The 26,821-nt window shown below is 41.1% G+C and overlaps 1 protein-coding gene across 1 annotated transcript in view; it reads left to right on the forward strand.

The window, feature by feature from the left end:
• The window catches only part of LOC120528176 (oocyte zinc finger protein XlCOF6-like), a 321,282-nt gene that overhangs the window by 22,075 nt on the left and 272,386 nt on the right, over window positions 1-26,821 (forward strand). The window contains exon 3 of the mRNA XM_039752262.1: window positions 7,668-8,457. Within this exon, the coding sequence (XP_039608196.1) occupies window positions 7,668-8,457 (790 nt within the window). The remainder of the gene's footprint in view (window positions 1-7,667; window positions 8,458-26,821) is intronic.

Consider the following 26,821-nt stretch of genomic DNA (forward strand, 5'->3'; position numbering starts at 1 on the left):
AGAGTAAGGTCCGATGGCCAGGGTGGACAGAAAAAACAAAAAAACTCCAAATAAAATCTTCAGGGGTTCCAGACCATTAGACCGCCCAGTCTCCTCTGGGCATTCTACCTCACATAAATTAAACAGTCCTCTTTGTATTTAATCAATCAATCAATCAACATTTATTTATATAGCATATATTCATACAAAAAAATGTAGCTCAAAGTGCTTTACAAAATGAATAGAGAAATAGAAGACACAATAAAAGATAAACATAAGTCAACATTAATTAACATAGAATAAGTAAGGTCCGATGGCCAGGGTGGACAGAAAAAACAAAAATAAAAACTCCAAAAGCTGGAGAAAAAAATAAAATCTGTAGGGGTTCCAGACCAAGAGACCACCCAGGCCCCTCTGGGCATTCTACCTAACATAAGTCAAACAGTCCTCTTTGTATTTAGGGTTCTCATGGAAGGACCTGATGATGATGGTCACGTAGACTTCTGGCTTTCAGTCCATCAATGTTGGTGCATCATGATGCTTTGAGTAGGTGGTGGTGGCACAGGCCACCGGAAAAAGAAACAGAAGAGAGAGTTGGGGTCAGTATGGATTTTAGAGCCACCATGAATAGTTATTATGATGAATTGAACATACAGAGTATCAGGATTAAATTAAAGTGAAGTTATGAGAAGGCCATGTTAAAGTTCTTTATTAATTAAAAACTTAATTTAGCGTGCTTTGATTCATGCGATTTCTTAAACATGTCCTGACCCTTTTAAGGACAGAAACCCCCCTTTCACATTCAGCTGTGCTCACTGGGATCACTAGCCCAATACGAGCTGGTCTGGCTAAATCTGGAAACGACTCTTTGAGCTCTGATGTCATTGTCATTTTGAGTAAAATCTGCTTTGGACTGAAGTCTTTGTATGATTGACTTCTGATCATTTTTGATGCAACTGTCCATTCTTGCCTGCTACTTTCATATTTTAAAATTGGAGAGCTACCATTTTTGGAGCAATGATTGAAAAGAATTTCAGCAGACTCACTTGAATCGTGAGTTTCGGCGTTGAAAACTTTTGAAAAGCTGGAAATAGTTGTCATGTCAGGGAATCTTGCATCTCGGTGCTTGACAACTGTCTCTAGGTGTTCATCAAATCGAATGACATGACATCACTCTGTGTGTAAACAACGTGGAGATCTGACCATTCTTCTGCCAGACAATGATGAAGGCTTTGAAAATATCTCCCAGGAGTGTCTTTCAACTCCACGATGGACAATTTTGTGGCGAGCAAAATTGGCTCGATTTCGGTAAGATTGACATCTTGCCTTTGCCAATCCTTATGCAAGTTGGACAGAAAAGGTAATATGTCTCAAAGCATCATCAGAGAGGAAACAAAATTGTACGTTTTAATACATCTGCTTAATCCTTCAGCTGTGATGTCATTTCATTCAGTGGTCTCCCTTTCCAGTGCAGCTATGCCACTCCTCATACTCTGTCGTAGTGACTGTATTGCAAATTCACGAGACAGCCATCTAGTGTCACTGGCCATTTTCAGCTTAATCAGGGGAATGTTCAGAATATTTTGAATTTCTGTTAAACCCATCATCCTAACTGAAGAATTTTGGAAGAAATAGAACAGCTGCCTTAAGAGGTCATTCAGTTTTTTTAAATAAGGTACAGCAGCTGCTGCTTGGGCACTTGCAAGAGCCAATCGGTGGTTTACACAGTGGCAGTTGACCAAGAGTCCAGATGTTTTATGTTTAAGCAGTTTTGCCACACCTTTCTGTTTCCCGATCATAACAGCCGCTCCATCTGACCCTAGTCCAACCAGATTAGCAGTTTCGAAGCCTAGAGTGTGCATAGTCTCACTCAGTGTGTTGGTTATACAGTAGTCTCCGCTGTGCCATCAATCATATAGCGGGTTGATACAAAACTAATTCTGACCTCTTTAGTGACCTGGCAAACATATTTAATGTCAACAATTAATTGTTTTACAACTGAGATGTCCATGGTTTCATCACACAGAATACTCAAAACATTTTCACCGGGTATATTTTTCAGTATGTTAGATTTTATTTCTGATGCTAAGACATCCAGCAGCTCTTGCATTATTCTTTCAGAGGTGTAATGTGCATTTTTACCAACATTGTCCTGGGAGGACAGACACTTACGATGACAGGAGATACAAACCATAGTGTGTCTCACAGCAACTGCCACCCCCACACACCCGTCTCATAAAGACAGCCAGCCCATCGTGCATTCCTGCTGACCGTTGACCCGCCGCAGTCTGCAAACAGGCGCCGACAGAAGGTTATAAACAGGCAGCAACCGAAGTTTTATGCTGCTTTATGTTTGAAACCATTGCTTAGTGCGCTTTTTAGAAAAGAGTTTTTTGGAAAAACTATTAGCCCTCAAAGAGCTGCTACTGAACATACGACTGTTTATGTTGCTCCCTGATAAAAGAAAATGTTTCTGATGGTATCTGTTCAGATAAAAAAGAAAAACGATTTAGAAATGTGAACTTGCTTTTGCTCGGACGGTGCCTGTTGTAATGTTATCATTGTGGCTCTGGACTCTGAGGGGAACTTCTTTTAATATAACAAACTAGAGAAAACGGTAATGCCCTGGCAGTGACCAATAGCTTTAGTTTTAGATTTGATTTGATTACATTAATGTTGAAGTTGAGATTTACAAGAAGTATTTTAAAAGCTGCTGTGTAAAGGGAATACTGCTGTTCAAAAGCACCTGATTTGTTTAAAGTGTTTGCAAACCAAATACACTACTTTTGAGTTCATTATTGAATTTTGCACATAATGTGATTTTTGTGATACACTGGGATGCAAAAGTTTGGGCAACCTTGTTACTAGTCATTATTTTCCTGTATAAATCTTTGGTTGTTACGATAAAAAATGTCAGTTAAATATATCATATAGGAGACACACACAGTGATATTTGAGAAGTGAAATGAAGTTTATTGGATTTACAGAAAGTGTGCAATAATTGTTCAAACAAAATCAGGCAGGTGCATACATTTGGGCACCACAAAAAAGAAATCAAATCAATATTTAGTAGATCCGCCTTTTGCAGAAATTACAGCCTCTAAACGCTTCCTGTAGGTTCCAATGAGAGTCTGGATTGTGGTTGAAGGTATTTTGGACCATTCCTCTTTACAAAACATCTCTAGTTCATTCAGGTTTGGATGGCTTCCGAGCATGGACAGCTCTCTTTAACTCACACCACAGATTTTCAATTCTATTCAGGTCTGGGGACTGAGATGGCCATTCCAGAACGTTGTACTTGTTCCTCTGCATGAATGCCTTAGTGGATTTTGAGCAGTGTTTCGGTCGTTGTCTTGTTGAAAGATCCAGCCCCGGCGCAGCTTCAGCTTTGTCACTGATTCCTGGACATTGGTCTCCAGAATCTGCTGATACTGAGTGGAATCCATGCGTCCCTCAACTTTGACAAGATTCCCAGTCCCTGCACTGGCCACACAGCCCCACAGCATGATGGAACCACCACCATATTTTACTGTAGGTAGCCGGTGTTTTTCTTGGAATGCTGTGTTCTTTTTCCTCCATGCATAACGCCCTTGTTATGCCCAAATAACTCCATTTTAGTTTCATCAGTCCACAGCACCTTATTCCAAAATGAAGCTGGCTTGTCCAAATGTGCTTGAGCAGACCTCAAGTGGCTCTGTTTGTGCTTCCTCTTCATCACTCTCGCATACAGCATCTCCTTGTGTAAAGTGCGAATGGTTGAACGATGCAGTGACTCCATCTGCTGCAAGATGATGTTGTAGGTCTTTGGTGCTGGTCTGTGGGTTGACTCTGACTGTTCTCACCATTCGCCGCTTCTGTCTATCAGAAATCTTTCTTGGTCTGCCACTTGAGCCTTAACTTGAACTGAGCCTGTGGTCTTCCATTTCCTCAATATGTTCCTAACTGTGGAAACAGACAGCTTCAATCTCTGGGACAGCTTTCTGTATCCTTCCCCTAAACCATGATGGTGAACAATCTTTGTCTTCAGGTCCTTTGAGAGTTGTTTTGTGACCCCCATGTTGCTACTCTTCAGAGAAAATTAAAGGAGGAGGAAACTTACAATTGACCCCTTAAATACTCGGATTCACCTGTGTATGTAGGTCAGGGGTCACTGAGCTTACCAAGCCAATTTGAGTTCCAATAATTAGTTCTAAAAGTTTGGGAATCAATAAAATGACAACGGTGCCCAAATTTATGCACCTGCCTGATTTTGTTTGAACAATTATTGCACACTTTCTGTAAATCCAATAAACTTCATTTCACTTCTCAAATATCACTGTGTGTGTCTCCTATATGATATATTTAACTGACATTTTTATCGTAACAACCAACGATTTATACAGGAAAATAATGACTATTAACAAGGTTTCCCAAACTTTTGCATCCCACTGTATATATATATATATATATATATATATATATATATATATATATATATATATATATATATATATACACACGAGGGGGGACCCAAAAATAACTGGAATTTTGTTGTTGTTAGGTTGGTACTTGTAGTATGTGGTTGAGCCGGTAGTGCGATCTAGTTACACTCCTCACAAGTCAGTCTGCCAAGTGCTATCTGTCTGGAAGGTTGTGCTTGTGTTCAGTGAATTTTGTAAAAGTAGTTTTGTGCAAGCGTCATTTTTTTTACGATGGTCGTCGATTATCGTGAGCAACGCGCGGCAGTTAAACTTTGTTTTCTTCTTGAAAAAAGTGTTGCAGAAACTATTGTTATTGAAACGGTATGACAACCCTGAACCACCCACCCTACTCTATGGATTTAGCTCCGTGTGATTTCTTTTTGTTCCCTTGGATGAAAAAAGACTTGAAAGGACGGCATTTTGCTGACGTCAAAGAGCTAAAACAAGAAACAACCAGAGTATTAATGGGCATTACTTCAGACGAATTTAAAAAATGTTTTGAACAATGGAACAAGCGGTTAGATAAGTGTATTTCCGCCAATGGAGAGTACTTTGAAGGATGTACAGAAAATTAAATTAAACACGTTTTAAAAAATATTTCTGTTTATTTTTGGGTCCCCCCCTCGTATGTATATATGTGTGTGTTATAAAAAAAAATCCAGTGGGATGGAATGACTAGGAAACGATACATGATCTTCACATTAAGATCACGGAAGACAAATAAAAGACCCATGAGATGAAAGAGAATGGCCACGGAGCATCTCGCGGGGATATAGAACATGAGATTCTTGCAAGACACACCCTACTTACAAGCAATATCAGCCAGCAAAAAAAAAATCAGTAGTGTAAAGGCACGCAGCACACACAGATCCAGAGGTCTCAGTGCATATAAAGTGTATAAAGGGCAATATGTTATAAATGAAAAGTTGACGACTAAAAGATTGCATTAGCGCAAAAAAAAGGAAATGAATCATCAGGACCAGGTGTAATTGAGAAAATAACAAAACAAAGTGAGGGCAGAAATAAAAGGCAAAGAGCAGAAAACTTTCTGTCTTTTCACATTCACATCTTTAAATGTACAAAACGTAGATTTACACAATAATGGACCATACGCTATGAGAATCTGTGGTCCCGCAACAGTTAAAACAACGACAATTTCAAAGGAAACATAATTCGGTGAGGTGTATATTTATGATCACGGAGAAGCGATCACAATGTGAGCAGCAGAGACACGAAGTGGCAAAAAAGACTGTGGCTGTACAGGCTTTAAAATGATCGAAGGGCAGCGCGGAAACAACTTGCCCCCTCCCCACCCCCCCACAACGCAAGCAGCGATATACGTCCTGCCAGAAAGAGATTTAACCACGCCTGGGACTGGAAATAAAGAACAATTATTGTTTTTACAATGTCACGCAAGACAAGGCAGTAAAACATCATTTAAAACAAGTCCACAGACATCTAACCCTAGCAGTTGTTGGATTGCTTTTGGCAGACACGCTTCATGTGCTCACAGCTCTTAAAACAACGACATGCGACAAGCAGAACAGGCAGCTCGCCAGCAGCAACAAGACAGCAGATGATCCAACGGCATATCCTTAGCGTGCATTGAAGTTTAATCATGAGTAATTCTTTGACCAACTTTGTGGATACCTTTAAAGAATTCTAATGTGTTACTTTTTGATTTACATTTTTTCTCTCAATGATTTTATTTTGTTTTCATTGGTTTTCTTTCACTTCATTGCAGAATTTCCTGTGCACCTATTTGAATTTTATATATGCCTGCATATAAATTAATATTCTAGTAATTTTGAAGGATGTTCTTGCATGTAGTTTTCACCTGCCACATTGTCACTGAATATGTCATTGTTTTAAGCGTTTTGACTTCTGACATTCTGATATTATAACTAGCACGTTTACAAAATGGACAAAACATTTTGTTTTTGAGTAGTGATCTTTAATTATGCAATGAAGAAATTCAGAACAGTAATGTACTCTTGCTTTCTTAGCAGCACACACATTTTGTTTCTGTTATTATAAATCGTGTTATTTCTTGTTCAACTGCAGAAAAGGACAACCACTGTCCCTGTTGCATGTTCTTCTGTCCCATGACACACCATTCATCCCACCAGATTCACACAAGTCACAGTTACTCAACCTACAGATATTGCACTCTCCTCCATGTATCTTTCAACCCTGACAGATATTCTTAATGATCTGTTATCTGAGCTGCTTAAGTTTTTACAACTGAACGCTAAGGTAGTTGCCTCAGCCCATCTTGAGGTGAGGGTAATAACTTTGCATTTGTGAAACTGATTGTGCCTCAATTTGAAAACAAGACAAATAAGACTTACCGTATATACTCGAGTATAGGCCAACCCAAATATAAGCCGATGTACCTAATTTTACCTACAAAAACTGGAAAATCTTATTGACTTGAGTATAAGCCTAGGGTGAGAAATGCAGCAGCTACCAGTAAGTTTCAATAATCAAAATAAATTACCGCACATCAGCTCAATAATTGAGTGCACAGCCCAGAATGAGTCTCACAGAGGCAGCACAGCACCAAACAGAGCCCGCAACAGTTCTTCTACCACCTGCTGACCAAACTAGGTACAGTGGAACCTTGGGTCACGACCGTAATTCGTTCCAAAACTCTGGTCGTAACCCGATTTGGTCATGACCTGAAGTAATTTCACCCATAGGATTGTATGTAAAAACAATTAATCCATTACAGACTGTACAAACTGTATGTAAATATATATTTTTAAAGATTTTGATGCACAAATATAGTTAATTATACCATAGAATGCAGAGCGTAATAGTACACTGAGAAAACCTTGAATAAAAGAGAAAACTAATAGATTCAAAAGTTTGGCGAACTTTTTGGTCCTAACCCGATTTGTATGTGTTCAGAGACATTCGTGAACCAAGGTTTCACTGTATGGTACACTCCAGCATTCTGTCGGGTTGGCGGGGGCAGCAGGACCTGACTTGAATATAAGCCTAGGGTGACATTTTTCAGCACATTTTGGGTGCTGAAAAACCCGGCTTATATTTGAGTATATACAGTAGTCAGCTATGTCTCAGTTTCATTAGTGCTTTTCTTAGACTATCCTTGGAATGGAAATGAGAGGTGAGGCAGAGATGCCAATCAGTTTGCCACCTACTCATGTTAAGCTTGTATTTATTTAAAAATATTTTAATTCCTAATTCCTTCTTTAATTGCAGATTTCTGTCTGAATGTCAGCCTCTCGCCATCTTTATCTGTTCAGCCCTCTCTGGACCAGAAACGGGACAAAGGGAACATGAAGAAATCAACAAGAGCATCTGAGAATTTGACAGCATCCTCTTTCCATTGTAGTTCTCTTTCTTTGAAAGAAGCTGTCAAAACTGACCAAGATCAAGGACATAACACAGATTCAGAGGCTTTGCAGACTGGTCAAGAATGTGGAGAAATGTTTAAAAATAAGTCTGACTGTAAAGATAACAAGTCAGTTCATTCGAAACCAAAGCCATTTTGCTGTTTAGAATGTGGAAAAAGATTTAGCCAGAGTAGCAATCTTCAGAGTCACTCGAGAATACACACTGGAGAAAAACCATATTGCTGTTCTGAATGTGGGAAAAGATTTATCCGGAGTAGTGATCATCAGGTACACATGAGAATTCATACTGGAGAGAAGCCATATTGCTGTTCTGAATGTGGCAAAGGATTTAGCCAGAGTAACGATCTTCAGAGTCACATGAGAATTCACACTGGAGAAAAACCATATTGCTGTTCTGAATGTGGTAAAAGATTTAGCCAGATTAGCCATCTTAAGAGTCACACAAGAATTCACACTGGAGAGAAGCCATATTGCTGTTCTGAATGTGGCAAAGGATTTATCCGGAGTAGCGATCTTCAGAGTCACACAAGAATTCATACTGGAGAAAAGCCGTATTATTGTTCTGAATGTGGCAAAAGATTTAGCCAGATTAGCAATCTTCAGAGTCACACAAGAATTCATACTGGAGAAAAGGCTCTGAAGGAATATGTTAGAGAGGTGAAGGTGAAAAAGCAGAATGAAGAAAAGAGGGAGAAAGAAGTAAAAAAATGACCTTTCTAATTACTTAAGTCTTGATAAGTACCGTCATGTTGGTGGGCTTTATTTTTAAAGGTGTACACCAAAACTCATCAAGGCAAAACTACTTTTATAGTATAAAAAGGAACACAAAAAGTAACTCATACTGGCCACATGTCTCCCAGAATAAAATGGTGCCCAACACCTGCCTCTGAACTAGAGTAAGTGATGTGCTACCGATCTCTGGGTGAAGAAACGAAGATGTGCAATGTGGTGTCAGTCCAGATGGACAGTGTTGCTGGCCCCACCACATGGGTATGGAACAGACAACAACAATGCAGCTTGAGCGAGAAATGAAGAGGACTTGACACAGTTCAGTGGTCACTTGAAGATAAGGAGGAGATCATGTACTGCTACTTTTATGCAACAAGTATTGAATTTCCGACTAAAGGACAACTCGAACAAAACTGGAATCCCGGAAAGTAGTATCAATTTCCAAACTAAATAAGACAACTGATGCAAACCTGAGATCACTAATCATGACAATTAAAGAGAGTAAGAAAGTAAACCAACAGAAATTACAGTACTTACAATGAGCAGCCAAAGAAGTAATAGAGTAACAAAGGCAAGACCCAGGGGGCATGAGAATAGAATGGACAAAGACTTGGAATGAAGAGAAGATGCAAGATCTTTTATGGTGTGGCATCTACTCAAACATAAAAGTATCAGCCACCAAACCTAGAAATAAGAGGAAACTGACATTTGAAAACAAATTCAGAAATAAAAAGCTAAATATGAACAAAAACACAACGGAGAATGCTTACTACTCCGTAACGGAATGTATTTAAAAGTAACCAATTCTGAAACAAAGATATGCAAATAATAAAGGTAGAAGTTTTGAAGGCATTAAGAATGGAAAGAATCGAGGTGTAACAGTCTGAAAGTGACAACGAAAGCCTATGTGCCACAGAAACTGTCCAAGGACCTCAAGAGAAATTGACGCCAAATATCCAGGATGCAAAACAGCCAGAAATAGAAAAAGCTGCAGAAACTCAACAAAATTCAGAGAATCAGAGCTCTGTAGAGCATACCCGGAAAGAAACAGAAAAGGTACCATCAATAGAGGACAAAGATATTAAGGAATTCAGGGAAGAGCTGCTGGACCTTGTTGATATGGACAAGCAGACCGAAATCTGTAGAAGAGAGAAGTGACCAAGAATATCACTAAACAACACCATATGCAGTATTATAGCCATGGTCAACAAAGCCATAACTGACATAAAGCAAAGCCAAAGGCAGATAATGGACATAATAGTCATCAGGATCAAATACTGTGCAGCAAAACTCATTAGTTTTAAACTATTAGAGCAGAGGAATATTAGAGTAAGGAAAAAAAACCCAGCAAAAGTACATTCCTCCATGAATGGTACGAACAGAGTAAAAAGTAAGAGGTTTCATTGAACAAATCCTACATGAAAGGGTTGAGATCTTGTAAAGTCCTATGTCAACTATGGTATCTGAAACTACAGTTCTGTATATTAACACATGGGGACTTGAAACTTCACAACAGCCAACAACAAATTCGAAATCCTAACAGAAACTCGGAAACTAAGGAGGAAGAGGCATGTCCACTCTCAGCACGTCCATAAACCTTCTCTTAGGCCTTCCTCTGTTCCTCTTTCCTGGCAGCTCAGTCCTTATCACCCTTCTTCCAATATACTCAGCGTCTCTCCTCTGCACATGTGCAAGCCATTGCAATCTTGTCTCACCGACTTTGTCTCCCAACCGTCCAACCTGAGCTGACCCTCTAATGTCCTCATTTCTAATCCTGCCCATCCTCATCACACCCAGTGCAAATCCTAGCATCTTTAACTCTGCCCCCTCCGCCTCTGTCTCCTTTTTTTTGGTCAGTACCACCGTCTCCAGCCCATATAACATAGCTGGCCTCAATACCGTCTTGTAGACCTTCACTTTCACTCTTGTTGATACCCGTCTGTCACAAATCACTCCTGACACTCTTCTCCACCTACTCCACCCTGCCTACACTCTCTTCTTCACTTCTTTTCCACAATCCCCATTACTCTGTACTGTTGATCCCAAGTACTTAAACTCATCCACCTTCACCAGCTCTACTCCCTGCATCCTCACCATTCCACTGACCTCCCTCTCATTTACATACATGTATTCGGTCTTGTTCCTACTGACCCTCATTCCTCTGCTCTCTAGAGCAAACCTTCAATTCTCCAGGGTCTCCTCAAACTTGCTACAGATCACAATGTCATCAGCAAACATCATAGTCCACGGGGACTCCTGTCTAATCTCGTCTGTCAACCTGTACATCACCATTGCAAATAAGAAAGGGCTTGGAGCAGATCCCTGATGTAATCCTTCCTCCATCACTCCTACTGCAGACCTCACTACTCTCACACTTCCCTCGTACATATCCTGTACAACTCTCAAATACTTTTCTGCCACTCCCGACTTCCTCATGCAATACCACAACCCCTCTCAAGGCACCCTGTCATACACAAATTGCGGTGCATATGCACTAACAGCATTCATCATCACACCTTCAGTTTCCAGCTTCATAATCATCATTCTGCCTGACACTCTTTTCACCTCCGAAACACTTTTGACATTCTGCTCCTTTAGAATAATCCCTACACCATTTCTCCTCCCATCCAAACCATGATAGAACAATTTGAATCCACCTCCGATCCACCTGGCCTTACTCCCCTTCCATTTAGTCTCTTGCACGCACAATATGTCAACCTTCCTTCTCTCCATCATATTGGCTAACTCTCTTCCCTTACCAATCATAATGGCAACATTCAAAGTTACTACCCTCAATTCTACTCTCTTTTCCTTCCTCCTGTCCTTCTGCCTTTGGACACGTCTCCCATCTTCTTCTCCTTTTTTTGCCAACAGTAGCCCAATTTCCGCCAGCACCCTGTTGGCTAACAGTACTGGTGGTAGCCATTATTAACCCAGGCCTCAACCGATCCAGTATGGAATTTTGTATCGTTGTCCGCATATTGATCTGGCAAAATTTTACAACAGATGCCCTTCCTGACGTAATCCTCCACATTTATCCGGTCTTGGGATCAGCAAGAACAAAACACACTGGTTTTAACATCCCCTGTGGCTGGGTTCCCTGGCAGCAAACCTAAGAGAACAGAAACAGTAGGAGGGCAAGAATCACACCAGAAGAACAAATCTTCAAGTCTCGAGAGTGAGGTTCACACCTGTCCTGAATAGTAAGCAATCTAAACCATTATTGGGAAACGAACCCCCAAGAAGAGATTACTTGTAAACAAATTCTGAAATAAACACCCAAATGTGAACAGACACACTCGGAGAATGCTCATTACTCAGAATTGGAATATATTTAAAAGTAATCGATTGTCACACAAAGATATGCAAACAATAAAGGGAGAAGTTTTGAGAGAAGAATAAAAGAGATCGAGGTACAGCAGACTGAGAGTGACAATGAAAACCTGTTTGTCACAGAAACTGTCTAAGGACCACAAAAGACGTTTACTCCAAATATTTGCGACACAGAACAGCCAGAAATAGAAAAACGTTTCAAAAACAACAACAGGATCTGGACAGAACTTTAAAAAGAATAAGGCATGTAAAGATCATACCCTGAAAGTAACAGAAAAGATGACAGCAATAGAGGATAAAGAAAACAAGGAATTGAAGGAAGAGCTGCTGCACCTTGTTGATCTGAAGAAACACACGGAAACGTGTAGAAGAGAGATCATGAAACAACAACACCACACGTAGTATTATAGCCACGGCCAACAAGACCGGAATTGAAATAAAGCAAAGCCAACAGCAGATGATGGACATAACAGTCAGAAGGTTCAAATACTGTGCAGCAAAACTCATCAGACTTAAATTAATAGAGTTGAGGACTATTAGGAGAAGAAAAAAAAATAACAACAAAATGACATTCTACCATAAATGAAATGAACCAAAGTCAAAAAAAGAACAACATATGGAGTGAAGCTGTGTTTTTCTAGTTGTAAGATACTTTTTAGTTTTTATTTAGTTTTTGAATTTTTTAGTTTAAATTTTTCACCATTTTCTAATTTTATTTTTTTCATTATTTTATTTAGTTTTTCAGCAATTAATTATTTTTGTTACGTATTATTTTTTTTTTTTTACTACTCTCCAAAAATGTCCACTTGGACACAGTTTTACAAGTATAAACACCGTTTTCTTTAGAGTTGTCAAATTGTATGTCATTCACGTTGTACTTGTCAACTTAATCCATACAATGAGACTCTCTGTGACAGAACTCCGGTTGTCCCCTGATGAGGTGACAGTTCAAGGCTTCCAGTGTAACCAGAAAATACAAGAAATAAATAACAAGTGTGCATGGGTGGCATATGTTACTTTAACTGAAACAAGTTTAAGAAAATGCTTCTTTCTTTCCAAAAGTGCTTGTCTTTATGATATTGTCTTTGTGAGCAGCAAGACCTCCGCACACTTATACTCCTTTTTTAAATGTATTTTTGATATCTCCTGTTGCAGAGTATATGTCCTCTACCTACTTCAGTATTTTGAAAGTTTGTTTTTTGTCAGGGGATTCTTACTTTTTGAAATACTGTTCAAGTCAGTACTTATCCATCTATCTATCCATTGTTCACCACTTCTCCGAAGCCAGGTTACAGGGCCAGTAGTCTTAGTGGTTATTCCCAAATGTCTTTTTCCCCAGCCACTCTTGCCAGGTCATACTGTGGTGTCCCAAGGCATTCCCAGGCCATCTGTGAGATATAATCCTCCCAGTGAGCCCTGGGTCTTCCCCAGGGTCTCCTCACAGCTGGTTGTGTCCGTAAAACCTCCACAGGGATGCGTTCAGGAAGCATTCGTATCAGTTACTTGAACCACCTCTTTTGGCTACTCTCGATGTGGAGGGTCACCAACTCTCCTCTCAGCTTCTGCCTGAAATTTGTGCTTTTCGCCCGATCTCTAAGCAAGTCTCCAGCCACCTTGTGGCAAAGCTGGTTTTGGCCACTTGTACCTTTTGATCTCATTCTTTCAGTCATTACCCAAAGCTCATGACCATAGGTGAGGATAAGACATAGATTGACTGGTAAAATAAAAACATTTTCTCCTGACTCAGCTCCTTCCTCCCCACTACAGATCTGTATAGCGACAGCATAACTGAACCCACCACCCCAATCCGTCTGTTGATCTCACCATCCCATTTCCCTTCACTCATAAACAAGAGATGGGGATAGTTAAACTCTTCCATTTGAGGTTATAACTTGGTTCCCATTCGGAATGGACAGTCCACCTTTTTCTTACTGAGGACCATGGCCTCAGATTTGGAGGTGCTGATCCTCATCCTTGCCGCTTCACACTCAGTTACAAACCATCCCAATATGTGTTGGAGTTCACAGCCTGATGAAGCCAACAGGACCACGTCATCTGGAAAAAGCAGCAACACAGTTCTAGGGCTGTCAAACTGGAGCCGCTCCCCTCCCAGACTGCACCTTGATATCTTGTCCATGAAAACCACAACCAGGGTAGGAGACAAAGCAGCCCTGGCGGTGTCCCACACCCACAGTAAACAGTAATGATGTTTCTTCTGTGTATGCGGACACAGCTATGACTGTAATTGTACAGAGACTGAATAGACCTTATTAGGGGCCCATGAACACCATACTCTCCCTGCAACCCCAACAGCATCCCTCGTGGACTACAGTCATATGTCTTATCTAAGTCCTCAAAATGTGTAGACTGATTGAGTGTACTCCCATTCCTCCTCAGGATCTGGTAAAGAGCTGGCCCACCATTCCACAACCAGGACAGACTCCACATTACATGTCGTGGATCTGAGGGCCCATGGTTGGGTGGAGTCTCATTTCTAGTATTTTGGCATAAACTTTCCCAGAAAGGCTGAGGACTGTGATCTCCTGGTAGTTGGGAGCACACCCTCCTGTCCCCCTTTTTAAAAATGGGGACCACCACCCTGGTCTGATGTTGCCTGAAGCACAGGCCCCGAAAACCATGCAACATTGAATAGGCGCGTCCACCATGACAGCCCATCAATTTCCAGAGCCTTCAGCATTTCTGGGTGGATCTCATCCACCCCCAGGGCTTTACAACTGCAAAGTTGCTTATCTATCAGTAACCTCCTTGAGGGAAATGGGCATTGATCCCTCCATCAGCTTCTGTCTCTGCCTCCTCCACAGAGGGCATGTCAGTTGGGTTCAAGAGCACCTCAAAGTATTCCCTCCACTACCAGACAACATGCTCAGCCCAGGTCAGCACTTCATCATCCTTGCTGAGAACAGCCTGGTGAATCCCTGCCTTCCCTTTCTGATTTGCCTGATAGTTTGCTAAAACCTATTTGAGCCTCATCAATAGTTGCTTTCTATGGTCTCTCCAAATTGATCCCACACCTGGGTTTTTGCTTCCCTAACCACCAAGGTAACAGCCCTTTTGAAATGTTGGTACCTCTCGGCTGCTTTAGGAGTCTCCCATGCTAACCATACACAGGAGGTCTCTTTTTTCAGCCTCATGTCATCCCTTACCTCTCGTGTCCACCATTGGGTCCTTTGGTTGCCTCCTTGATATACACCAACTATGTATAATTATACTAATAAAAGGCGAAGCACTCACTTACTCACTCACTGACTCATCACTAATTCTCCAACTTCCCATGTAGGTAGAAGGCTGAAATTTGGCAGGCTCATTCCTTGCAGCTTACTTACAAAAGTTGGGCAGGTTTCATTTCAAAATTCTACACGTAATGGTCATAACTGGAAGCTGTTTTTCTCCATTTACTGTAATGGAGTTGAGCTCGAAAGCCATGGGGGGCGGAGTTTCGTGTGACATCATCACGCCGGCCACGTAATCACGTGAACTGACTGTCAATGCAGTACGTAGAAAACCAGGAAGAGCTCCAAAAAGCGCTGAAGAAAACATGCATTATACAATTGAGAAGGCAGCGAAACAATAAGAAGCGAGCGAGTGACATATACAACCATATTCATGAGTGCTGCTACCTCGGAAAGAAAGCACGGTGTAAACCTAAAGTTTAAGTTAAGTTCATAGACAGGCTGCCGGTGGCGTTTGTAATTTAGTGCCTGCCCATATAAGGCCGTCCATCAGCGGCAATCCAATAGAAACACTGCCGCTAAATATTCACGGGTGAAGGACTGTGCTTATGCAAATGATTCGCGGGTGAAGGGCTGTGCTTATGCAAACGAAGATGAGATGGTCAGGGATACACTAGTGTTTGACACAAACTCAGCGAAAGTGCGAGAAAAATGGTTAAATGCCGGGTCGCGGAAGACACGCACAGGAGCGGAGGAGCGACAGTGCCATCCCGGCCAGTTAATGACAGGGCTGTCTCTCCAGTCTACACGAGACCCGCCGCAACGCTCCCCAAAAGGCACTCATATCGTCAGCGAAGACGTCTCTCTACACTTTGTAAAAGAAAAAGGCAAGTTTCCTTTCTTTACACCTTTTTTCCTTTTATCCCAAAATACAGCCTTTCTCACTTAACACTGCAGAGGACACAAAACTAATTTTCTTTAATTTCTGGTAATGCCAGTAAGGCACATTACCACAGGCAGAAATGTGGACGTTCACATAGAAAATGTAATTTCTATACCTCAGCTGTCGTGTAGCGCCTTTCAAAAGGGATCAACTACCGAGAGATGATCCATATACATTTTAGCTGCTGTTAGTTACTTACCTGTTGTGTTACACCGTTTTTAAAATGTAGTTTAGCCGAAAAACCACTCCAGTAGTGCTCAATGTATCTTTACTTCTTAAAACGTTAATGTTTTACTGTTTAATAACTTATAGACTACATTTTATTTTTTTCCCTTGCATTTAGTGAGTGAAGCCAATCGGTAATCAGCTATATATATTTACTGCTCAAAAGAATTAAAGGAACACTTTTTAATCAGAGTATAGCATAAAGTCAATGAAACTTCTGGGATATTAATCTGGTCAGTTAAGTAGCAGAGGGGGTTGTTAATCAGTTTCAGCTGCTGTGGTGTTAATGAAATTAACAACAGATGCACTAGAGGGGCAACAATGAGATGACCCCCAAAACAGGAATGGTTTAACAGGTGGAGGCCACTGACATTTTTCCCTCCTCATCTTTTCTGACTGTTTCTTCACTAGTTTTGCATTCGGCTACAGTCAGTGTCACTACTGGTAGCATGAGGCGATACCTGGACCCTACAGAGGTTGCACAGGTAGTCCAACTTCTCCAGGATGGCACATCAATACGTGTCATTGCCAGAAGGTTTGCTGTGTCTCCCTGCACAGTCTCAAGGGCATGGAGGAGATTCTAGGAGACAAGCAGTTACTCTAGGAGAGCTGAAGAGGGCCATAGAAGGTCCATAACCCATCAGCAGGACCAGTATCTGCTCCTTTGGGCAAGGAGGAACAGGATGAGCACTGCCAGAGCCCTACAAAATGACCTCCAGCAGGCCACTGGTGTGAATGTCTCTGACCAAACAATCAGAAACAGACTTCATGAGGGTTGCCTGAGGGCCCAAATGTCTACTGCGCCCTGTGCTCACTGCACAGCACCGGGGAGCTCAATTGGCATATGCCATAGAATACCAGAATTGGCAGGTCCACCACTGGCGTCCTGTGCTTTTCACAGATGAGAGCAGGTTCACCCTGAGTATATGTGAAAGACGTGAAAGGGTCAGGAGAAGCCGTGGAGAATATTATGCTGCCTGTAACATCATTTAGCATGACTGGTTTGGTGGTGGGTCAGTGATGATCTTGGAGGCATATCCATGGAGCGACTCACAGACCTCTACAGGCTAGACAACGGCATCTTGACTGCCATTAGGTATCAGGATGAAATCCTTGGACCCATTGTCAGACCCTACGCTGGTGCAGTAGGTCCTGGTTTCCTCCTAATGCACGACAATGCCCGGCCTCATGTGGCAAGAGTATGCAGGCAGTACCTGGAGGATGAAGGAATTGAAACAATTGAATGGCCTTCACGATCCCCTGACTTAAACCCAATAGAACATCTGTGGGACATTATGTTTCGGTCCATTAGGCAACGCCAGGTTGCTCCTCAGACTGTACAACAGCTCAGGGATGCCCTCATACAGATCTGGGAGGAAATGCCACAAGACACCATCCGTCGTCTCATTAGGAGCATGGCCCGACGTTGTCAAGCATGCATACAAGCTCGTGGGGCCACACAAGATACTGAAAAGCATTTTGAGTAGCAGAAATTAAGTTTTTGAAAAAATGGACTAGCCTGCCACATCTTCATTTCACTCTGATTTTAGGGTGTCTACACAATTGAGCCCTCTGTAGGCAGAAAACTTTTATTTCCATTAAAAGACTTGGCATCCTTTTGTTCCTAAGACATTGCCCTGTCGTTATTTGTATAGATATCCAACTTCATATTGAGATCTGATGTATCTAATGTGTTTCTTTAAAGTGTTCCTTTAATTTTTGTGACCAGTGTATATATATATATATATATATATATATATATATATATATATATATATATATATATATATATATATATATATATATATGACAGCAACACTCATAACAGTGACAAAACAATTACATTGACAATCATGTTACGTTATTTTTAAAATGTTTCCTTTTCTTTTTCATAACTTCTTTAACACACTACTTCTCCGCTGCGAAGCACGGGTATTTTGCTAGTATTATATATTGTGTGGTTTCTAAACTCTTTTGGGACTCCCCCCAATGGGATGACATGCCGAAGAGCATCCCGAAGTGCGATTGCCGAATCTGTGGAAGACTGTTTATCCATTGCCGGGGCTACTGCAGGCTCACAGAGCTGCAGCGACTCGCCGCCAAAGCAAATTCAAGCCGATCGCGGTCACGCTATCGGCGGCTGTCGTCGATGGGTGATGCGAGGAACATTACAAATGCAAGGAACAGGATTACATGTGACTAACCTGATCACGGGCCTGTCTGATTGCTGTGTCTGTATATACGAGAATGGTAGATCCCACTACAATAAATAACTGTGCTGTTCCTTTTTCAAGCTGAATAAAGCTACTAAAGTTTTGCTAAAGTACTGAGATTCTGCCTCATGTTTTGGGATGTAAGACAGGGACTCACGCGTCACTATATCAATTTTGAAAGAGTAGCATCTGCCCTTCCAAATTTAACATTGGCCAGGGGTCTTCAATAATGAATTTTGTATGTATACTATGAACAGTTATTTAAAAACTGTAAAAGTGGAGAAAAGGAATCCTGGTTTTTGTACTGCTTCAACACAGTAAAACTAGACATATTATTTGCACGTATATTATAGTATTTATTAGCTTACTGAAAAACCTAAGGAAATATGAAATTTTTGGTAAATTTGTTACTGAATTTTGTAACTTATTCAGGTATTACAGATGTGTACTAAATAACGAATTCCCGTTGTGTACAAATGCTGAAACAGAAATGTCTGACCTTCATTTTGTGGGGTAGAACATGAAGAATGAGTGAAGTATGACGAAGTTATAGCCAATTAAATCAAAGTTGAAGAAAATGGGAATAAATGAGGCTCACATTAAAGAGTTAGTTGGAATTCATGACACCCCTCAGGTCCTTCAAGCTACAGACAACCATCAATGACAGCTCATACATGTAAAATAATGTAGGGCAGGGGTCACCAAGTTCGGTCCTGGAGGACCACCATGGCTGCAGGTTTTCATTCTAACCCTTTTAAATTGAGTGTCCTGTTTGTGCTGTTAATTGACTTCTTCTTAATTCATTTTAATTAAATTGTTTTTTTAAGATTTGCTCCCCTGAATGTCTTCATTGTTCCTCTGAATTGCTTCATTTCTTTCATTAAATGGCATCCAAACAGAAATGAAATGTGAAGTGAGGGAGGCAACAGAAGACCAACTAAGTCAGGGCCTCAAACTCCAACCAATTTCACTCCCACCAGCTGCTTAATGAGGTGCCAATTCCAGTCATTAATTAAACCAGCTCTTTAATTTTGTGGCTTGTTGCTGCTCTCGTTGTGCTTAAGCAGACATTTCCAAAATTGTTGATTTTCTCTTTTCTAAGAGCACTATTAAAATGTGTTGGGGACCTAAGCAGATCAAAAGTCTTCATCTTTCTTTATTTTCAGATATTGTATGATGGACACCCGTTGTTTTGGCTAATTTTGTATTTCATTATTATGTGGCTACTAATTAAGGAAAAAGAAATCATTAAGGGTTCAGAGCCTTCAAGAGCAAATCAATTAAAATGAGTTAGCAGCACAAACAGGTCACTCATACAGAAAAGGGTTAGAATGAAAACTTGCAGCCATGGTGGTCCTCCAGGACTGGAGTTGGCGGCCCCTGATGTAGTGTATGGTTAATGGAGAAGATGAAGAGAGTTGGATCTACTTATCAAACTAGTTTAGGAGAGGTAAAAGCATTAGGGACTTTGTACTAACAAAACATTATGACAGCACAGGGCAATAAAGAACTTTTTATTTTTAAGTTGTGTGATAAAGAAAAGCTTATGTTACATTCTATGAGGAAGGACTTAACTCATTAATGTTACATAATTTTGGATAATTTTATTCTGCACTTCTAAACTGGGGGATCTACACTATTCAGAATAGGGCTGATCTATTGAAAAACATATGATGTATAAAACGGAAGTAGACCAGGCAGAGTTCTTGACCCATTATGGATTAATGTCTTGAACAGTGATGATGCCTTTCCTTAAATAGGAATAGAGGGAGCTGAATGTGTTTGATGATCAGAAACATTTTGTGTGACAAACATGCAAAAGAATAAGAAATCAGGAAGGGGGCAAATAGTTTTTCACACCACTGTATATTATCTGCTTGTCATCCAGATATATAACATAATCTTACACTGCGGTTGAACAAGGAAACATCAAAGTGCAATTCACAGCAATGTCCGGTTTTCCAGATGTAATCGGAGTGGTTGACTACACACACATTGCTATAAAGGGCCTTCAGAGAATGAATTTGTACTGTAAATCGAAAGCATTTCCTCTTTATTAACGTGTAAATTATCTGTGATGCAAGAATGTGTCTCATTAATTTGGTGGCAAGAAGGCCTGGCTCAACTCATAATTCATTTATTCTGAGAAATAGTAGTTGTGGGAATAAACTTGAAAATGGTGTTGTGTATGATGGCTGGCTTCTCGGTAAGATAAGACTTTCAATATTACTAATATTGTTAATTATGTCAAAATTGTAAGTTATCTGTATGATGTAACCATAGAACACTATTATTTAGGCACCAGCGGGTACCCACTGAAGACGTGATTTCTCGCCAGTTCACTGACTGAGCGAGATTAAAATGACGGTTTATATGTGCAGCACCAATAACTGAAGCAGTTGACTTCATCAAGCGGTGTGAGCCCCGGAATTCCGCAACGTCCTCCAGTGGTGTTGACACTTTGACAGTGACAGTGGTGGGCTGTGACTCATCTTGTCACGTCGACTTTGATATCTGACCACTTCTTTTTCATTTCTGGCACAGTGTGACATTCTGAACTTGAAGTTTTGAGTGCCTCCGCCACGCTGTGCCACTCCATCAATTTTCTTTTATTGCTTACACCACTGCTTAAGCCACCAAATAGTATGTTTTTACTTGCCTCGGCGTCATTTTGCATTCTCTGACATTGTTCTTTTTTTTATACACATGCTTTTTCTGTTGTCGTTTAACAAAACACTGAACTGATGGAGTTATTTATATTGATTTGTGTATTCAAATAGGTGAAATTGTGGGAGGAGTCAGGGTGGGACTGTAGACCCAAGTGTGTATTAAAATCTACGTTGGTTTATAAAGGGAATATGTAGAACTTTGCCTACATACAGTTTTATACGCTGAATTTTTTTAATCTAAATTTTTTGTGCGTATGCACATTTCTAGTTTTGTCTGTACATCATTTTTTAGAGTGATTTCTACTCAAGGACTTACACTTGAGGCCCCAGGAGAGGACATGAAGTGTCAAGGATATTCATCTGGATCATTAAAAACAATCAGGACACAAACTCACCTGTAAAAACTCCTCACCGTTAAGAGGACCGCAGAGAGAAAATTGACGCTTTAGTACCCGCACATGAAAAGCTCAGAATGGGGACTGTGAAGATGGCATTTGGTGACATCAGTGTGCAGTAATTACTAGAACAGGATGATTCAAAAAGTAACACAAACTGACTGACAAGCAGCTAAAACACAAAGCGGCCTGCTGAACCCCACTAAAGCACCACTCGATGCCCACCATACCCACTGGTACATCTTGGGCTCACTGGTGTTTAAAGACTTTTTATAGACTCACCAGTTCTCACTTTATGTCTTGGCTGTTCCTCTTCACCACAGACAGACTTCAGGTCCTCTTAGTTAGAGAAGTCGGCCATGAAGAATTCATCTGGAGAGCTCAACGAGAATGAGCAAACCACGGTGTGCCGAGTGTCTTTAAAGGCTTTAGTCATCGTGTGCCTGGAGGTCTACATATTTCTGTCTCTCTGTGACTTTGTGTCCAAGCAGAGTTTGACTCTCCAGATCTTTCCGTTCTACATCAGAAGACCAGTACGGTTGCAGTGGTTGTCATTGGGGGTCTTTTCACAGCTGTTGCCTTATAAGAAACCATCAGCTGTTTGGTGAGATGTCCTTTTGTTCACTTTACATGTGTGTATATCAGGGTTGTCCAGCTCTGGTCCTGGAGGGCCACTGTGGCTGCAGGTTTTCATTCTAATTCTTTATCATTCACCAATGTCTGCTGCTCGTTGTCTTCTTTTCACTTTATTTTAGTCACCTTGTTTTTTAAGACACTATAAATTGCTTATTTTTTCATAAACAGCACCTGAACAGAAATGAGATATGAAGTTAGTGAGCCAACACATGACCCCCTAAGTCAGGGCCTCAAACTCCAACCAGTTTCTTAATTAGAAGTCAATTTTTGTTGTTAATTAAACCCTTTATTTAATTCCATGCCTTGCTGGTGGTCTTATGCTGCCACAGCAGACGTTTCCCAAACTGTTGATTTTCTTTTATCTAAGAACATCCTCAAAATGTATTGTGGACCTGAGCAGATTAACATTATTGAGCCTGTCACCTTCTTTATGTTCAGACATTGTATGGTGGGCACAGGTTACATGACAGCTCATCTAACATGTGTCAAAAGAAACTTTGATTACTCCAAAAACCTTTGTGATAATGTTATGTGGACATTCTTCTTCTTCTTTTGGCTGCATCTGTTAGAGGTTGCCACAGCAGATCATCTTCTTCCATTTTGTCCTGTCTTCTGCATCTTACTCTGTCACACCCATCACCTGCAGGTCTTCTCTTGCCACATCCCTAAACCTTCTCTTAGGCCTTCCTCTTTTCCTCTTGCCTGGCAGCCCTATCTTTAGCATCCTTCTCCTAAAATACCCAATATCTGTCCTCTGCACATGTCCAAACCAATGCAATCTCGCCTCTCTAACCTTGTCTCCCAACCTTCCAATCTGAGCTGACCCTCTAATGTCCTCATTTCTAATCCTATCCATCCTCGTCACACCCAATACAAATCTTAGCGTCTTTAACTCTGCCACCTCCAGCTCTGTCTCCTGCTTTCTGGTCAGTGCCACCGTCTCCAACCCATATAACATAGCTGGTCTCACTACTGTCCTGTAGACCTTCCCTTTCACTCTTGCTGATATCCATCTGTCACAAATCACTCCTGACATTCTTCTCCACCCATTCCACCCTGCCTGTACTCTCTTCCTCACCTCTCTTCCACAATCCCCGTTACTCTGTACTTTTGTTCCCAAGTATTTAAACTTATCCACCTTCACCAACTGTACTCCTTGCATCCTCACCGTTCCACTGACCTTCCTGTCATTCACACAAATGTATTCTGTCTTCTTCCTACTGACCTTCATTCTTCTCCTCTCTAGAGCATATCTCCACTTCTCCAGGTTCTCCTCAACCTGCTCCCTACTATCACTACAGACTCACAATGTCTTCATTAAACATCATAGTTCACGGGGACTCTTGTCTAATCTCATCTGTCAACCTGTCCATCATGATTGACAATAAGAAAGGGCTAAGAGCCGATCTCTGATGTAATCCCGCCTCAATACTGAATGCATCCGTCACTCCTGCCACAGACCTCGCCACTGTCAAACTTTCCTCGTACATATCCTGTACCACTCTTACGTACTTCTCTGCCAACCCTGACTTCCTCATACAATTCCACAGCTCCTCTCTCCGCACCCTGTCATATGCTTTCTCCAGGTCCACAAAGACACAATGCAACTCCTTCTGGCCTTCTCTAAACTTCTCCATCAAAATCCTCAGATCAAACTTCACACCTGTGGTGCTTTTTCTTGGCATGAAACCATCCTGCTGCTCACTAATCATCACCTCACTTCTTAACCGAGCTTCCACTACTCTTTCCCATAACTTCATGCTGTGGCTCATCAGTTTTATCCCCTAGTAGTTACTACAGCTCTGCACATCCCCCATATTCTTAACTATCGGCACCAGTACACTTCTTCTCCGCTCCTCAGGTAGCCTCTCACTTTCCAAGATTCCTTTAAAACAATCAGGTTAAAAATTCCACTGCCATCTCTCCTAAACACCTCCGTGCTTCCACAGGTATGTCATCTGGACCAACGGTTTCATAGCTGTCCTTACTTCCTCCTTGCTAATCCATTGCATTTCCTGATTCACTATCTCCACATCATCCAACCTTCTCTTTCTCTCATTCTCTTCATTCATCAGCCTCTCAAAGTACTCTTTCCATCTGCTCATCACACTCTCCTCGCTTGTGAGTACGTTTCCATCTTTATCTTTTATCACCCTAACCAGATGCACATTTCCTATCTCGGTCCCTCTGCAGCCCACCGGTCCTTTTCTCCCTCCTTAGTGTCCAACCTCTCATACAACTCATCATACACCTTTTCTTTAGCCTTCGCCACCTTTCTCTTCACTTTGTGCCTTATCTCCTTGTACTCTTGTCTACTTTCTTCATCTCTTTGACTACCCCACTTCTTCGCCATCCTCTTCCTCTGTATACTTTCTTGTACTTCCTCATTCCACCACCAAGTTTCCTTTTCCTCCCTCTTCTGTCCAGATGTCATGCCAAGCACCCTTCTTGCTGTCACCCTACTACATCTGCTGTAATTGCCCAGCTGTCTGGTAATTCTTCACTACCACCCAGTGCCTGTCTTACCTTCTTCCTGAACTCAACCTTGCACTCTTACTTTATCAACTTCCACCATTTGATCCTTGGCTCTGCCCTCACTCTCTTCCTCTTCTTGATCTCCAATGTCATCCTACAGACCACCATCCTAGGCTGCTTAACTACACTTTCCCCTGCCACCACTTTGCAGTCTTCAATGCTTCAGATCAACTCTTAACTGCATAGGATTTAATCTTCCTGTGTGCATCTTCCTCCACTTGTACGTAACCCTGTGTTACTCCCTCTTCTTTAAATATGTGTTCACCACAGCCATGTCCATCCTTTTTGAAAAATCCACTATCCTCTGACCTTCTTCATTCCTCTCCTTGACACCATACCTACCTACCCATCACCTGCTCATCTCCTCTGTTCCCTTCACCAACATGTCCATTGAAATCTACTCCAATCACCACTTTCTGTGCCTTGGGTACACTGTTCATCACTTTATCCAACTCACTCCAAAAATCATCTTTATCCTCCATTGCACACCCAACTTGCAGTGCATATGCACTAACAACATTTATCATCACACTTCCAATTTTCCGCTTCATAATCATTACTCTGTCTGACACTCTTTTCACCTCCAAAATACTCTTGGTATACTTTTCCTTCAGAATAACTCCTACACTATTTCTCCTCCCATCCACACCATGATAGAACAATTTGAATCCACCTCCGATCCACCTGGCCTTACTCCCCTTCCATTTAGTCTCTTGCATACACAGTATATCAACCTTCCTTCTCTGCATCATATCGGCTAACTCTCTCAACTGTGGCCCAAGGAGTCAAAAGTGGAACTTTATGGAAGACACAGGGCCTGTTCCATCCGGAATAAAACTAACACAGATTTCCATAATAGGAACATCGTGCCCAGTCAATCGTGGTAGTGGTAGTGTGATGGTGTCGGGGTGCTTTGCTGTTTCAAGGCCTGGGCGACTTCTCATTACTGAGGAAAGCTCAAATTCAGCTCTCTGCTAGAGGGTACAGAAGGAGAATGTCCGGTCATCATTCCATGGTTTAAAAATGGGTGATGCAGCAGAACAATGAATTGAAGTACGAGACCAAGTCCACCTCTGAATGGCTGAAAAACCACCAAATGAAGGCTTTAGTCGCAATTGAGTTGTTGTTGTGGGACCTTGAATGGGCAGTTAATAGTCAAAGACCCTGCAGTGTGGCTGAATTAAAAGAATTCTCTAGAGAAGAGGAGGGCAAAATTTCTGTGGCTGGACCTGTTTGACTGCAGTTGGTGTTTCTGAAGGTGGCACAACCAGATATTAAATTTCGGGGGCAATTCCTTTTTTACATGATGATATAGGTGTTTATGAACGTTTTTAACTTCAATAAATCAACTAATCATTCAATATTGGTGTGTTGTGTTCACTCAGGTTGTATTTATTTTCTACTAATTTTATGTGGAATCAGAAATGATGAAGTTTTATGATGGAGCAATACTAGTGGAAATCAGGAAGGGAGCAAATACTTTCTCAGAGCACTGCACAGTATACTCACACATTTGAGGAGGTCAACGAAATGAAACATAAAAAATTTGCAGGCCAAAAACAAAACCTAAATGTTTCAAAAACTCAAAAAACTCAAAGGCCAACCCATTGCTGAGTGGTACCGATGGACAAAAGTGACCTTCTATGGTGAGTGAGTATAGAAGGGGCTGACTCTGTTATTTGGGGGCTTCTTATCCATAAAATGGTGGCAGAAGATGAAGCTTTGTATGATTCACGTTATCTCAAACAAGACCTTTCTAATGGTTGACATTGTCATTTGACTTCTTTGGGCTCCAACTTGTAGTCTCAATGTGAAGAAGCGTTGTGTTGGATGTCGATTTCACTGCACAACAAAGTACAGTGGTGTGAAAAACTATTTGCCCCCTTCCTGATTTCTTATTCTTTTGCATGTTTGTCACACAAAATGTTTCTGATCATCAAACACATTTAACCATTAGTCAAATATAACACAAGTAAACACAAAATGCACTTTTTAAATGATGGTTTTTATTATTTAGGGACAAAAAATCCAAACCTACATGGCCCTGTGTGAAAAAGTAATTGCCCCCTGAACCTAATAACTGGTTGGGCCACCCTTAGCAGCAATAACTGCAATCAAGCGTTTGCGATA

This window comes from Polypterus senegalus, chromosome 4 (genome assembly GCF_016835505.1).
Source record: "Polypterus senegalus isolate Bchr_013 chromosome 4, ASM1683550v1, whole genome shotgun sequence".
Taxonomy (NCBI): Eukaryota; Metazoa; Chordata; class Cladistia; order Polypteriformes; family Polypteridae; genus Polypterus; species Polypterus senegalus.